General features: G+C 40.0%; 2 protein-coding genes across 3 annotated transcripts; both read right to left on the bottom strand.

The window, feature by feature from the left end:
• Positions 1-76: 76 nt before the first annotated feature.
• LOC110701238 (transcription factor Sox-1-like) lies at positions 77-1,894 on the bottom strand. The gene has a single exon (XM_021878849.1). The coding sequence runs from the start codon at positions 1,195-1,197 to the stop codon at positions 286-288; it is 912 nt and encodes a 303-aa protein (XP_021734541.1). The 5' UTR covers positions 1,198-1,894; the 3' UTR covers positions 77-285.
• Positions 1,895-7,826: 5,932 nt separating this feature from the next.
• LOC110701239 lies at positions 7,827-13,178 on the bottom strand. 2 transcript variants are annotated; one of them, XM_021878851.1, is made up of 4 exons: positions 12,823-13,178; positions 12,066-12,418; positions 10,017-11,970; positions 7,827-8,998 (listed from the first exon to the last, which is right to left on the bottom strand). In XM_021878851.1, the coding sequence occupies exons 2-3, from the start codon at positions 12,413-12,415 to the stop codon at positions 10,029-10,031; spliced, it is 2,292 nt and encodes a 763-aa protein (XP_021734543.1). In that variant the 5' UTR covers positions 12,416-12,418; positions 12,823-13,178; the 3' UTR covers positions 7,827-8,998; positions 10,017-10,028. The 2 variants fall into 2 exon arrangements, with proteins under 2 accessions (XP_021734543.1, XP_021734542.1); XM_021878850.1 differs by having other exon boundaries at positions 12,066-12,423.
• Between the last annotated feature and the right edge of the window lie 1,682 nt (positions 13,179-14,860).

Raw genomic sequence — 14,860 nt, forward strand, 5'->3', positions numbered from 1 at the left:
ATTCAAGACAGATTCTCCACCAATTGCAAAAATTGGATATTCTACTAACAATAGTATTCCTAAAAACACCACCAAATTTGGCATAAAACAGATTGAATTTTCTTTTCTTCAAATTACAAACAAATTTCATCACCTCCATTTCCAACTATAATACAAGAAACCAATCCAGAGGATCATCAATTTACATAAAATTCACTGAATTTTACAAAACAAATTGATCATCTTCATCAACCCCACCAAAATTTAACCTGTAAATTTTCAAAAACAAACACTAAAATTCCTCAACTACACTGCAGTCTCCTTCCCATTACCACTCAAATGATTGTTATTCCCACCATTACTCTGCGGCCCCGGCACCACGGTCACCACTCCATTCCCATTCCCACTACCACCAGCGCCACCGGAACCACCTACATTGTGCACCCCACCATTGGTTTCCATCTTACCAGCCTCATAACCCGGTTTCGAACCCGAAACAAGAACATCCCTCTTCTGGTGTTTAACATTGGGAATCCAATTAGATAAACTCATGACATAATCAATTGCTTCTTTTGCTCTTTTCCTAGCTAATGCAGCATCAGTAGCTTTCCTCTCAGCATCACTCCTCATAATACTCGCCGCCCTACTCATCGACATCGCCGATATCTTCGCCGCCAATAAGAACACTCTCGCCGCTCTCTCATCAATATACTGCTTCATCTCTTCCACCACCTTCGTCGGAGGGGTCTCACCACCACCTCCTCCGCCGCCACAACCACCGTCAGACGGCGGTTGATCACGAATTTTTCTGGGTTTCTTCAAATCAAAGAATTTGAAAGATGGGTTTGAACAAGGAGGGCAAAGATACGGGGATTTCGGGGTTTTAGCATCGATGCACGCGATGTGAGAGGCAGAACTGCATTTCAAGCATGTGAGGATGCGATTCAAGGAAGAAGAAGACGACGACGAAGAAGATGAAGATGGCAAAGATGGGTTTAGCGTTTTGGGGTCATGGAGGTTGAAGCAAAGAGGGCAAAACGACGTCGGATGATTCTTTAATACACACGAAGTGCAGAGTTTTCGACATTCTTCGTCTCGGAATTTGATGTTGTGGAGAATCCAGTGGTCGTCGGAGTTGCAGCCGTAGCAGCCTTTTACGGCGGCGTTGACGGAGGAGAGAGAATGGTGGGGTGGTTGTTGAAGTGGGTTTTGGGACATTGTTGAATTGAATTTATGGCATGAAAAATAGAGGGAGAAAATTAGGGTTTTGGATTTCGAAATCAAGGGGAAAACAGAGGATGGGATGAAATTAGGGTTTTCTTTGTTTTAGGGATTTGAGGGGTTTTTCTTGAGAGGGTGGGTTTGCCTTGGGAGGGAGCTGGGTTTAGGTCACTCTCCCTCTCTCTCTTTCTTTCTTACTCGTTGAGTGATTTTTTTGACTTAGGGAGTTAGGGTATTGTTAAAAAAAAAATTCTTCATTATTTATAGACATAGGAAAATGGTGAGAAAAAAAGGATGCGATCAAATAAGATATTAATTCACTGCATCTGGATATTCGATAATTGGTATGTTTTGATTCGATATTATTTATTTCCTATGATAAGCTGGACAGCTGGTTATGTACAGACTGGTTAGAAATACAGAAAACACTATACTTGCGTGCTATGCAATGAGACCGCTGACACATGTTCGAGTCAAGCCTATTCTTGGCTTAGTCGCTGAAAGAAAGTAAGTTGACTCTTGAATATTGAATGAAGTCCTTCTTCACTCGGATCATGAATTAGACTTAAACCAATATCCTCGGGCCCAACCATCGAACCGAAACCGGTCGGGGAGACCGAGGGATATTTTCTGAATCGCAACCCGGAAAGAAATTGCGCCTTCCTAAATTCGGCAAGCTTTTCTAGCTCTTTCTCTTAGGCCTGTGATGATTATACTGAAAAAGACCAAAGTCGTGGTATTTATTTTACTCAATTTGAAATTGGGATTTAGATGGAATATAATGAAAAAAAGCCATTTTCAGGCTTTTTTTTAATCCAAGTTTGACTCTGATTAGATCGAGGTTTTTGAACAGTACTTCGATAGGGTCGGTCTATCGATCGTAGAGGAATGCCCACGATCCTACCTTTGTTATGATATACCAATTTTGCAGAAGCCTTTAATAGGGATTCTTCAGTCTCTTTGGCGGTCAAGCTACCGACCTGTCTAATCCGATCGTTTAGCGGCTACCAGAAAGATAAGTTGACTACAACCTCTTTTTATTTTCAAAATGGATATGAATGTACAGATGTAATTGGATGGTATCCAATTACATTTATACATTCAGACTATTGAGAGACGACACAGATGACAATATGCTTACGTGTCATGGGTCGAGACCATTGACACATGTCTGAGTTAACACTTTGAAATGGATCTTGTACAAGTACACGACCTATCTAACCGTATCCCACATGATAAGCTGACTTGTTCATATTGATGTCAGATTCTTGTGATGTTATGTTTGTTTGTCACGTGTTAATGCATGCATGATTTAACACTTTGGATTATATTACATTTGTAATTTTTTTCTCCTCATGTGACATTATTATTATTTTTTACAACAGAATGCATTTAATTAAAAACAGGTAACCAAATACAACATAAGGCAACCTAAACTATTGAGGCTATTTAGACCCCTTACATAAGTCACAAACCATCTTATGCGACATTATTGGTACCAAAGAAACATAAACCTTATATGGGTCAATATACATATTGAGCATAAGACAATTATTTACTCTTCGAATATTGATTGTCAAAACTCAAAAGTATATCCAAAAGATCGTGTAAAATGAGATAGCCTTTGTATTGGGACAGAAGAAGTATAAAATAATTACGTGATCCAACTTGGTTCATGGAAGAAATAATAAAATGCTTCTAAATTATAATTGTAATTAATGGAAAAATTAGTGGTCTATTTTAAAAAATTGGTGGTGGGGAAGATTTTGCAGCTGATTATGGAGGAAGGGCCTCTTTTTGGGTTACATCTTAACGTGGAAAAACCGAAGTTTTCTAGCCTACAGAAGACCCCCGAAGCAGGATTTTGGGTGTCTTTCCACCTAACATTGCTCGACCTTCGCGTGGTGTAAGTTGCTTGGGTGACCAAGACCATTGCGCTTATGGATAAGGTTGGTACGCTGGATGATCCTCAGTGTGAGCTATTGTTACTTAGGGCTTGTACCGGAGTTTCTAAACTCTACTTTGCGTTGTGTACTTGTCCCCCCTAATACTTTTGAGGCGGCTTAGCGCACTTTTGACGAGGCTCTTCGATCTTCTTTGGAGCGTATTGTTACTGCTTCAGGACCTGGGTTTGGCGATTGGCAGTGGCGGCTTGCCACTTTACCATTTGCGTTTGGAGGGCTGGGTGTTTATTCTGCAGGTGATGTTCGGCATTATGCTTTTCTTGCTTCTCGGTTGCAGTCTACTGGGTTGCAAACAAAGCTTCTACGACATGCTGACATTGTTGGTCATGGTCGAGCTTTTGAAGACGCTTTGGGTTTGTTTAATGGCGTGGTGGAGTCTGATTTTTTAAGTAATCCTAGTGAGGTCGCTGCCCCAAAACTTATGAAGAAATTGGCAGATATATATTTCACGAAGGTTACCGGTTCTGCAGAATCCACCTTTTCATTATCCCCTCGTCTATCAGCATTGTGGAAATCTCAGCAGGGAGATCACACGTCTGCTTGGCTTCGGGCCGTTCCTATTTCAGGATTGGTTCAGACTATGAATGCAAAGACTTATCGATGTGTATTATGCTACCGATTGGGTGTTCCGTTGTTATCTACCTCGACACCGTGCTCTGCTTGTTCGAGGGTTTTTCCAGGGGATATTTTTGGCGATCACGCTGTGTCGTGTGCTGGTATCGTGGGTATTAAACATAGACATAATGTTGTTCGGGATACCCTAGTTGATGTTTGCTATCGTTATGGGATTTCAACAAGGAAAGAGGTTGATATTGGATTGTCTAGAGGGAACGATGAGGCCCTCAGACCTGCTGATGTGTTACTTTATTTTTGGGATCGTGGTTGCGATGTCTGTGTTGATTTGACAGGATCTTCTCCTTTGACACAGTCAAGACTATCTGACTTTATTCCTTGACGGGTTGTGGCTGATACAGCTCAGCGGAAGCGGGATAAGTATGAGGCTCGTTGTCAGACGATTGGATATGGGTTCATTCCCTTCTCCTTTTCTTCGTTTGGTGAATTAGAGAAGGAGGTTGTTGCGTTGCTTAAGCGAATTCAGAGGTTCTCGACGACGCAAGACATTGGAGCACGTGCTGCAGCTCAAATTTTTACTAGGGTAGGCTTTGCTATAGCTAGAGGAGTGGGGCCCAGATTGTATCTCGGCTTCCCACTAATTTATTGTAGGGTGTATGACTTTTTGTTTTTGAGATATAATAATAATAATAATAATAATAATAATAATAATAAATAAATAAATAAATAAATAAATAAATAAATAAATAAATAAATAAATAAATAAAACTAGAAAATGCACATAAAATGAAGTGAAACGCTAAACATCGCCCGCAATTTACCATATAAAGCCCACAAATATGATATGGTTTGACCATTATGCCCATTTTCTAAAATTGAAATAATCTCGGTGTAAAAAATGTGGAGCCGTACTGGCTCGCTGGGGGAGACCGGAGGGCAGGCCGGAGATGCGGGGGACGCCGGAGGTACGTCGTCGTCGACGGAAAACGAGGTAAGTCACCGTTAAAATTCACGGTTTACCGTCGGAGTGGCTCCGACGCCTAGGATGGACGCCCAAACCGTAGCCTGGACGTCCAAGCCATACGCCAGAACCACCAGAGTGGCGTCCAGCCCAGACGCCCAGACCACCAGACTGGCGTCCTGGCCAGGCGCCACTCCACTGGGTGAGGCGGCCCTGCCAGGCGCCAGTCCAGTGGCTGTGGCAGCCCTGGCAGCCGCCACCCTTATAAATTAATTTTTTTTTTCTTTTTTGATTTTGTTGTTGTTTTTTATTTAATTTTTTTTAAAAAAAAAATCGAAAATGATTTTTTAAAAAAATTCGAAATAGGTTTTTTTAAAATTAAATTTGAAAATTCGAAATGGTATATTTTTAAATTTAGTTTGAAAATTCGAATTGGGTTTTTATAAAAATTAAGTTTGATTATATATAATTATGCTTTTTTTTTGTGTTAATTCTGTGTAAATATAGAAATTAAATGTATTATCCGTTAAATATGTATTTATTGTAATATATAATTGATGCAGGAATATGGTGGAGACGGAAATGATTACAGTGGGATATTTGGACATGATGGTCCATTCGAAGAAGCTCAACAGGCGATTGATTGGGCAAAACAGGTTACAATTGCAGCTGGATTTTGCTTGGTAGTAGTAACTCATAAATCTCAACGGGATGGTAGAATGGATCGCATTTTGAGATGTGACCGTTATCGCAAAAGAGAAGAAAGAGATTTTCGTACAGCCACTCGGTTTGATACAAAGCGGAAAGGTTGTGGGTGTGAGTTCAGAGTAAAGGTTCGACAACTACGGAGTCGTGACGGTTGGGAAGTGATTGGTTACTCTAAATGGGGGTATCACAACCATGAGATGATAGTATATGAAGAGGGTCATCGACAACTGAGCGGCTTAAGTCCTGCTGCGAAACTAGTTGTGAAAGAAATGAGTGATGCTCAAGTGAAGCCTGCTAAAATATTAGCATCTGTGTTAGAGAAATTTCCAGAAGACCATCCAAACCGAAGACACATCTACAACGTCAGACAGCAACTCAGGTTTTGAACGGTCAGAGGGAAGGAACCCTATACAGCAGCTGCTACACCAGGCACAATCACGTGGTTACCTGTTCTGGTTTGATTCTGATGAAGATACAGCGGAGGTGACTCATCTTTTCCTTGTGCATCCTGATTGTGCTGATATGATCAAGTCTTGGCCATTTGTGATTTTGATCGACTCAACGTACAAGACAAACAAGTACAAGTTCCCACTGGTTGAGATCATGGGGATGACTCCAACGAACGTACAAATACGCCAACGTAGCCGATCCCCAGGAAAACTGGCCTACACTGTCGGGGTCACACGCCTCCACTATGTCGCGTGGCCTGAGCTTGTTTCCGCCGCTCTTATCCGGAAACAAGGTACATCCGAGGAGTAGAAAACCATAAGCACTCAGCTGTGCGTCGTGCGTCCTACGTGCACTGGGGTACAAACACCGCTGCAACACGGATGCGATCTTCACACCTCCGTGTTCCCAAACACCTAGCGCCTCGGTGTACAGTGCAGCCCTGTCCACCGCCAACAACTCTGCCAGCAAATCTGCCTGATCCGCATCATCCACAGCACAAAGTCGTTTACCCTCAACACGAATCCCCAGAATGGCCTCGACGTCATGTAACATGATCGTCATCTCACCGAACGGAAGGTGGAAAGAGTTTGTATCCGGCTGCCATCGCTCAATGAAAGCCGTGATCAGCGTACTGTCAATCTTATCGTGCATGGTGGCAGGAACGTGATTCACCCCAGTGCCCTCCAGTCGCTCGAACATCTCGCTCTCCGCCGGCCAAGCCTCAGCCATGTACGCAAAAAGCTACAAGTCTTTTCCCGGGTATGACATTTCAACAACCCCGTAACTGAAGGCCTCTCCTGGTCCTCCCAAATACGGGCAGCTATGTGTCCTAGAAAGCTAGGAATCACACTCCCGTCAACAGGCCCACCGGGCACCTCACTCCTAACAACCCAAGAATCATTACCGGCCCTCGACCGTTTCCTGCTTGCCCCAGATACAGTGGACGCAGATGATGTGCCAGATCTACTAACAAACCTACCACCCCTACCCTTACGCACCTCCACCATATGTGTCTCGTACATGTCATCAACCCTCTGACTGAATGGACCGTAATCATCATACGGTCCACTGCCATCGTCCACATCCTCATCCTCATCTGCGCCCTCCTCCTGCTCCTCCTCCTGGTCACCCTCCTCAGCATCATCATCGTCATCGTCATCCTCATCCCGACGGTGGATCCGTTCTCTACGAGCTGAGGCCGAAATACCACGGGATCTGACATGTCTATGCCCCGACCTCTCCACTGAATAGCTTCTACTAAGAAGCTCTACATTCTTCCCCGCACCATGACGACCCAGTAAATTCTACACAAAATTTTAAAATATATAAACATACAAAAATTTATACGAAAAATAGCTACCACTCCCAAATCAAATAAACTAAAACCATACAAATAATTGTAAACAAAATATAAACATAGAAAAAATATGACAAAATTGAAAAAATTTATAAAAATAAACAACAAAATATAAAAACATATCAAAAATATATTACACAAAAAAATAAAATAAAAATAAAAACAATATTTTATTTCAAAAAAAAAAAAAAGGGGGGGGGGGCGCCTTGGCTAGACGCCCAGCCAGCAGTGGTGGCGCCAGCTGCAGACGCCGCCAGCAGTGGTGGCGCCAGCTGCAGACGCCGCCAGCAGTGGTGGCGCCAGCTGCAGACGCCGCCACCAGTGGGCTGGCGCCTGGGCTGGACGCCAAGGCCACGGCTGCGGCGCCTTGAATAAACGCCACAACCGTGGCTATGGCGTCCAGCCCAGGCGCCAGCCTACTGGTGGCGGCGTCTGCAGCTGGCGCCACCACCGCTTGCTGGGCGTCCAGCCAGCGCGCCCCGCCTCCGTCACGGCGGTTTTTCCTTTTTTTTTTTTTTTTTTTCAAATTGTACCTTGCCTCCTTGCGACCTCCTTCCCTCCGCCGCCGCCGCCAATTCCTTGTCTTGCCGCCTCGACATTGCCGTTGTTTGAATTTTTTTTTTTTAGAGAGGTTCAAAGAAGATGAGCGATGAGAGTTTGAGTGATGAGGGTGTGAGTGTTTTTTTTTTTTAGGTTAAGGGCAATATTGTCAAACCAAGTGAATTTTGTGGGCTTTATGTAGTAATTTGTGGGCGATGTTTAACAAATCCCAAAATGAATTGATAATTTGAGATTGAGGTAAAAACGTGTCAATTATAGAGAAGGAAAAGAGAGATAAAGAAGAGAGCCAGGGAAGAGGCAGTGCATGGGAAGAGCAACAACAGCAATGTTGATTGATCCATCCCATGCTCAACCGCTTCCCTAGCTTCTAGCTCTCCCATAAGAAACATTGACACAAAACTTGTAAAAATGACCACCTTACCTACAATGTGACGGATGCGCCTTTTTGTGTTCACACATACGCTTACAAATGTAAGACGATTTTTTTTTTTCATAAAAATAATACCCAAAACTTAGGATCAAATCCCGTACTTTGTGGCTCAATACCGAAAAATAAAATAGTAAGTGTTTTTTTTTTTTTTTTGAGTAATCTAAAGCTCTTGTTGCATTTCCTCGATCAACAAGGTCTATATATAAACAAGGCGAAACGAGGAAGTACCAGAAGCATGATTGCTTGTACTACATGCTGGTACCTAAGTAACGTTTTAGAGCAGAAGTACCATACAAAAAGATGTACTTCTAAAGTTCATGCAGTACAATCTTGTAATAGTAGTACTTTTAATACAGATGTACTAGCAGTAGATCAAAAAATGAGCTGTATCTTTATGTTTCTCTTGGTTGAATTCTTCAGGTTGGAACACACCAACTAAATATACAAACTTTAATGAGAAATGTCAAGTAATAAGTATAGATTTCTGTCTATTTTTCTAAATATGGGCCCACTAAAGAAAATTAAGCTCATTGTTAAAGATGATTACTAAACAATGAGATGAGATTAAAGACGTTCTTTCCATCAGATCATACAGGCCAAATAAATCTATTATATACATAGAAGCCAATCACTGACGAGAAAGCCGCAAGCAAAGAAACAAAATGAGGCCCTAGAGTTGAGTAAATTAAGATCTAACATAGAATCTGATGCTGAAGAGGAGAAAACTGTTTTTATTAGGAGCCTTGTTCTGTTACTGCCTCGGCTATTCCAAATTCTGATATCATGGATCCACCCTGAAGCATAGAAAGGACTATGGTTAGACGATTTGATGAAATCTAGGAAACGACTTAAAAGAAACAAAACTGAAACAATCTAGTAGCTGAACACAACTATAACAGCAAATAAGTTTGTACACAATAAGAAAGACATCAAACCAGTCAAAGCTAATGCAACAGCATAAAAGGCATTGATCTATTAATCAATACGCAATCTTCCAACTGAGCTTAAGGTTCAACAAGATAAGTATTCAAAATGCATGCATGTCTCTCTTGCTCTGACTCTTCATATGACTAGCATAGAGGACATGAAGGGAAAAATTGAAGGAAATCATGAGATGCTACGACAAAAATCTTAAGTTTTTTCTATATTCGTTTACCCCTGTTTTGGGATTGACAAAGCCTTGAATAAACCTCAAGAACAGCTAGCACAAGCAATTTCTTGTTTCCTCGGAACATAAAAGATACTTCACTCAAGTCAAAACAACAAAGATGCAAAAAAAATCTGAATCTATTTTACATGGGTTCTCTCTCAAAAGCAACTCGCTAAATCCACAGCTGAGATAAGGATCACAACTTTTGCAAAATGTATTCATTAGCAAACTGCAGGATGTAGCAATGCACTCCAACACTAGCACCCATAGGCTTAACATCTAAAACTTTGGTCCATATACCCACGACGAGACCTTTAGCTTAATACCAGAGAGGAAAGTAACCAAGAACAAGGAATCAACAGTAAAGTATCTTATATGTCCTCAGCACACCCATCAAACATCAAAAATAGATTCTAGATCAGTGGACTACATTATATCTACTACAATGCAGTAGTCGTGTAAAATTATTTTCATCCAACACTCACAAGGCAGACCTACTACACATCCAGCATTAAAGTATCCTTTGAATACCACAATGTATTCCTTCATAAAACTTACTACATATAAGCTTTTTTAAGACACAAAGGAGATGATTAGACGCAGCAAATTATGCAACAAGCACAGATTACCAAACATTAAATTATTAGTCTGTTTATGCTTACCGAATACCGATATTACTGTTCAGTTAAAATCTCTTTGCATGTTGATTTATTGTGTCCCATGCCCTTGCATCTACTACACTGCAACTGACGTTTGACAACCTCCTGTGAACCAAAACGGTTTTTTGTGGGCCGGCCTGGAGGCCGACGTGTAGGAGGAGGGGTTACTGTCACCGCAGCCTGAGATGAATCATTTTGTAACGATTCATTAGCACTTGGGACAGGATTCACTGTCTCAGAATATGTCAACCTATAGCTTTCAACCGAAAAATATTGGGAACAATATTCATACGGAGTCCTTCCCATACAGCCAATAACAGCTATAGCATGGAAGCAGGGCAAACCAGTCAACTGCCATCCTTTGCAACTACAATCCCACTGATCAATGTCAACTATTTCTATGGTGTCTCCACGCACCTCAAATGTGCTACCAGCTGAGAGCAAAACTTGAAGGGGAGGGACTTTCAAGGTTTCCTTGTCAAGTTTTTCTTCCATAGATGGGGTTAGCCTTGTTAACCACTTGGCTGACTCCAATCTCCGTGCACTTATTAACTCCAGTATCTTAGCTCGAATAACATCAACCATCTGTGTTATGGGTAACTCATGCGCCTCTGATGCCCAGTTATAAAAAATCTCGCCAAAATTTGATGACAGATGATTGTATCTTGCACCCCTGAAGAAAGCGTTTGCCCAGTACTCAGGTTCACTTTGCATGACCCAGTCATAAGCTTCTGTGGAGATACTTTTAATGCTGTCAACATATCTCTGGAAACCTTCAAGCTTAGAAGCATAAGCAGCAGCATAGAAATCCTCAACCAAGAGGCGTTTCACTTCATGAGAAAATTGCCCTTTCAGGTCCCTAATAAGATTCTCAGTCAAGTACCTTAAACAGTAACCATGAAAAGAATCCTCAAATATCTCAGCAATCGACTCCTTCAACCCCTTGTGTCTATCTGCCACGAACGTTATTGAGCCAGGTGTCTGCATAGGTGATTTCAGTTGCAATAAAAACCATCGCCAATTATCATCAGTTTCAGCATCAACCACAGCAAATGCAACTGGAAAGACACCATCATCCCCATCAGCAGCATTGACAGCTAGCAGTGTTCCTTGATATTTAGACTTCAAAGAAATGCTATCGAGAAAAAGTAGAGGCCGACAGCCTTGCAGGAATCCACATAATGAGGCATGAAATGAGACAAAGAGACGCTGAAAGCTAGAATCATCTTTGGTAGTAAAAGTAGCTAAACTACCCGGATTTGACTCCATTATCTTTTCACAGAAAGTTGGTAGCTGCTTATAAGCTTCTTTATAAGAACCTTGCAGTTGCTCTTTGGCAATTTCTTTTCCACGCCATGCCTGGAAATAATTAAGTTGAATTCCATACTCCTGTTTAATGTCATTGACAATATCCTTGGGCTTGTAATTCGGGAACACTTTCAACTTCTCTTTTATAATACCCGCCACCCAGCTTCTAGTTGCTTGATATCCTGTAGTATGAACACCTCCTTCACAAGTATGTGCAGGATTCATCTTCTTGATGCAAATTAGCTGCGTAGTTGATAACCTTGATGCATGAATCCTCCACGGACAACCTTCTGCTTTGCATTTGACAGTCACACGGTGACTATCATTCTTTTTATATCTGAATGCAAATTGATTAGCAATAGCATATTTACGTAATGCTTCACGAAACTCTGTGACACTATTGAACCTCTGACCAACACCAGTAATATTATTCTGCCATTGATGAGCAGCTTTCACAAGTTTCTCATCACCGGAGCTAGTGAGGGGCACTACAGCAGATATTTCAGTTGGTATATCGATTTGGGCATCAGTGTTGGGAATATCAAGAGGAGCAATAAAATGCACATCATCAGGATGATTAGTATCCTCCACCACATCAATGGGGGCATCAAGAGGCATCATTTCCTGAGATAAAGAGGTTCTGCTTGACCTACATATAACACTCCTCAATACATTTACCAAAAAAACCAAACTAAAATGCCAATTTTCGAAAATAATATCGAAATAGAACTGCAAGACATATACCTACTGATAGGCATGTTAGAGACTTCCTCAGGAGCAAGGTTCTCTCCCATTATGACATATATATCAACAACTGCACGACAGTCATGGAACTTGATCATGCGCAACAAGTCCTTATCATTGGATATTGTAATGAGAGTCTTCTTGTTTTCAGGAAGGAAGTACTTCATAGACATTATATCAGTACTCCAATTGAACATCTCAGCTATCTCCATCTTAAAGGCATTAAAATTCATCTCATCATCAATATCAATGGCATGAGCCTCACCACCTTTATAGGTGATACTACCATCGTTATCGGTCTCGAATTCGCCCCCGGCCTGACATATAGCTATAAGCTTCTTCCCAGCCATGACCTACCCTAGGAAAACATAATTCTTGCATATAAATTCAACTATACAATACAAAATACATTTTTGATGATATTCATAGCTACCAAAATTAAACATTATACATTATATTTCTCATATCAGAAAAATAAAACCCACAACTCAAAACCCCAAATTCAACATATATACACAATACAAAATCAAAAACCCAAATACAATTCTCTATAATTATCAAAATATAAAGAATATAACAGAAAAAGAGCATGTGGGTACTTAAAAATCAGATAAATTATGATCATCTAAACATGATAAAGCACCAAATTATTAAAATTTCATAAATTCATACAATTATACACCAATTTCTAAGCATGTACAATGCTTAAAGGTGAGTTAAATTATAAATTAGATAGAAATTAGAAGAAAGATTGTACCTTTGAAATTCAGAAAGTGGGTAAAGATGGAATTGTAGAAGCAAATTTAGCCCAGAAATTTGCAGAAAGAGGAGTCTGTGTTGTCTGCATATGTTCAAGTGTAGATCGTACAGAGAGAAAGAGAGAAGAGAGGAGAGAGAAAGAGAGAGGCACGCGAGAAAAACGTGAGAAAGACGAGAGATTGGATGTTGTTGTGAATTTGTGATTGTGAGTTAGTGAGTTGAGGTGGGCCGAATTTGAGAGTTTACAAGTTAAGTTCATCATTTCATCTCAACCTCAAATTGTTTCAACTTTCAAGCATCAAGATTGGCTTTTGATGATTGGATTTTGGGTATTGACTCATACTTGGTGTTTTTTTTTTTTTTTAAATTTTTTTTTTTTTTCCTTTTTTTGATTGAGTGAGAAAAGCTAGGCTAGCTTGTTTGATTGGGAATACCTAAAGCATCCTTTTGGATGATAAGGGAGAGGGAATACGCAAAATTATTAAAGGAGCAAAGTAGATTTTCATGGTGATGCCCCTTCTTTGCCATGTAGTCTGCTGCTATATTCATCTCTCTGCAACAATGGTGAATGGAGTGAGAATCAAGAGTGTTCAAAGCTACCTCCGTATCACAAATGATGTTGTAGATCTCCCATGGGATTTGCCACATCCTCTTAATGGCATTTATGACTGCCAAATTATCGCCTTCTATAATCAGATTACGAATGCCTAGGAATTTAGCTCCCTCTAAGCGTTTTCTTAGGCCCATTGCTTCCGCTTGGATAATTGAAGTGTCGGGGTGGAGAGCCTTTGCCCTTGCAAGAATACTTCGTGTATGTTATAGAGTGGGAAGTGGTTAGATAGTTAGGTCTATAGATTTGGCTCTTTGAGAGGCGGGTGTTAAAATTGATATACGATAAAGTTATAACAAAAAAAGTTAAGATTTGTAATAAGTCTTGTCATGTGTTTCTTGAAGTAAAAAAATATTGAATTTTTTAGAAAGAAGAAGAAAAAAACACAAAAAGAATTGATATGCATATCTTTAGTTGAAGCAGCAAAAAATGACATGTTATCAAGTGCCCATTAGGCTATTATCACTCATTTAAAACCATTAACATAATATGACCTTACTTGAATGGAAAATTTGCCAATTACAACCATTTAAAGTTTGTATTTTGCAAAGCAAATTGCAGCCATTTAAACAAAAAAAAAAAATGCAAACTGCTGCCCAAAAGTGCTAATAATTTGTAAATTGCAACCCAATTCAATTAATTCATCAATTTACGTGTTGAAATGTTCCTTTTAGGTTTTAGGGGTCATTTTAATTCTTAAGGGTCCCAAATGAACTCAAAATTGGCGAAAAATTAAATGTAAGGACCTCATTATCACTACAAAAAATAGTTGCACACATATCGATAAAATTTTTATTCGCAAAACGAGACATTTACGTATTTTTTTTGCAAATTTTGAGCTCAATTTGGGTTATTAAGGGATAAAATGACCCCTAAAACCTTACCGGAATATTTTTCGGCACACAAATCGATGAAAAAATTAAAATGGGTTGCAATTTACAATTTTTTAAGTACTTTTGGGTTGCAATTTGCACTTTTTTTTTTTTTTTAAATGACTACATGATCTAACATCAAGACTTCCAAGGAGGTCATACATCATAGTATTATTCTCATTCATTTGTGGCTCATGTCAAGCGATGTGACAAAGGTTTACATTGACATGTCACTGGCCTACCATAACCCTCCTTTATCTAGGATTGAGACTGAGTACGTTTCAATATAAATTTTCAAAATCAACTTTTTATGATTCATGCGTATTGATAATTTAAAATATTATAGGTCAAACTTCTACGTTGTCATACTCGCCAAATTAAATTGGAGGCACTTAATTAATAGTAAAGGGCGTACCTCCTTTATGAAAATTGATAATGCATAAAACAATGTATTTTGGTCCTCATACTTTTAATCAACATCTTTAGCTATGATTTTACCTTCATATTGCATATGCTCGGCGTAATATCTACTCACTAAGGATTATTAATTTATT

This window comes from Chenopodium quinoa, unplaced genomic scaffold (genome assembly GCF_001683475.1).
Source record: "Chenopodium quinoa cultivar QQ74 unplaced genomic scaffold, ASM168347v1, whole genome shotgun sequence".
NCBI lineage: Eukaryota > Viridiplantae > Streptophyta > Magnoliopsida > Caryophyllales > Amaranthaceae > Chenopodium > Chenopodium quinoa.

Coding starts and splice junctions, on each gene's coding strand:
- LOC110701238 (XM_021878849.1), bottom strand. CDS start 1,197: ATGTCCCAAAACCCACTTCAACAACCACCCCACCATTCTCTCTCCTCC.
- LOC110701239 (XM_021878851.1), bottom strand. CDS start 12,415: ATGGCTGGGAAGAAGCTTATAGCTATATGTCAGGCCGGGGGCGAATTC. Junction 11,971..12,065: donor TCTAACATGCCTATCAGTAG/GTATATGTCTTG, acceptor TGTTATATGTAG/GTCAAGCAGAACCTCTTTAT.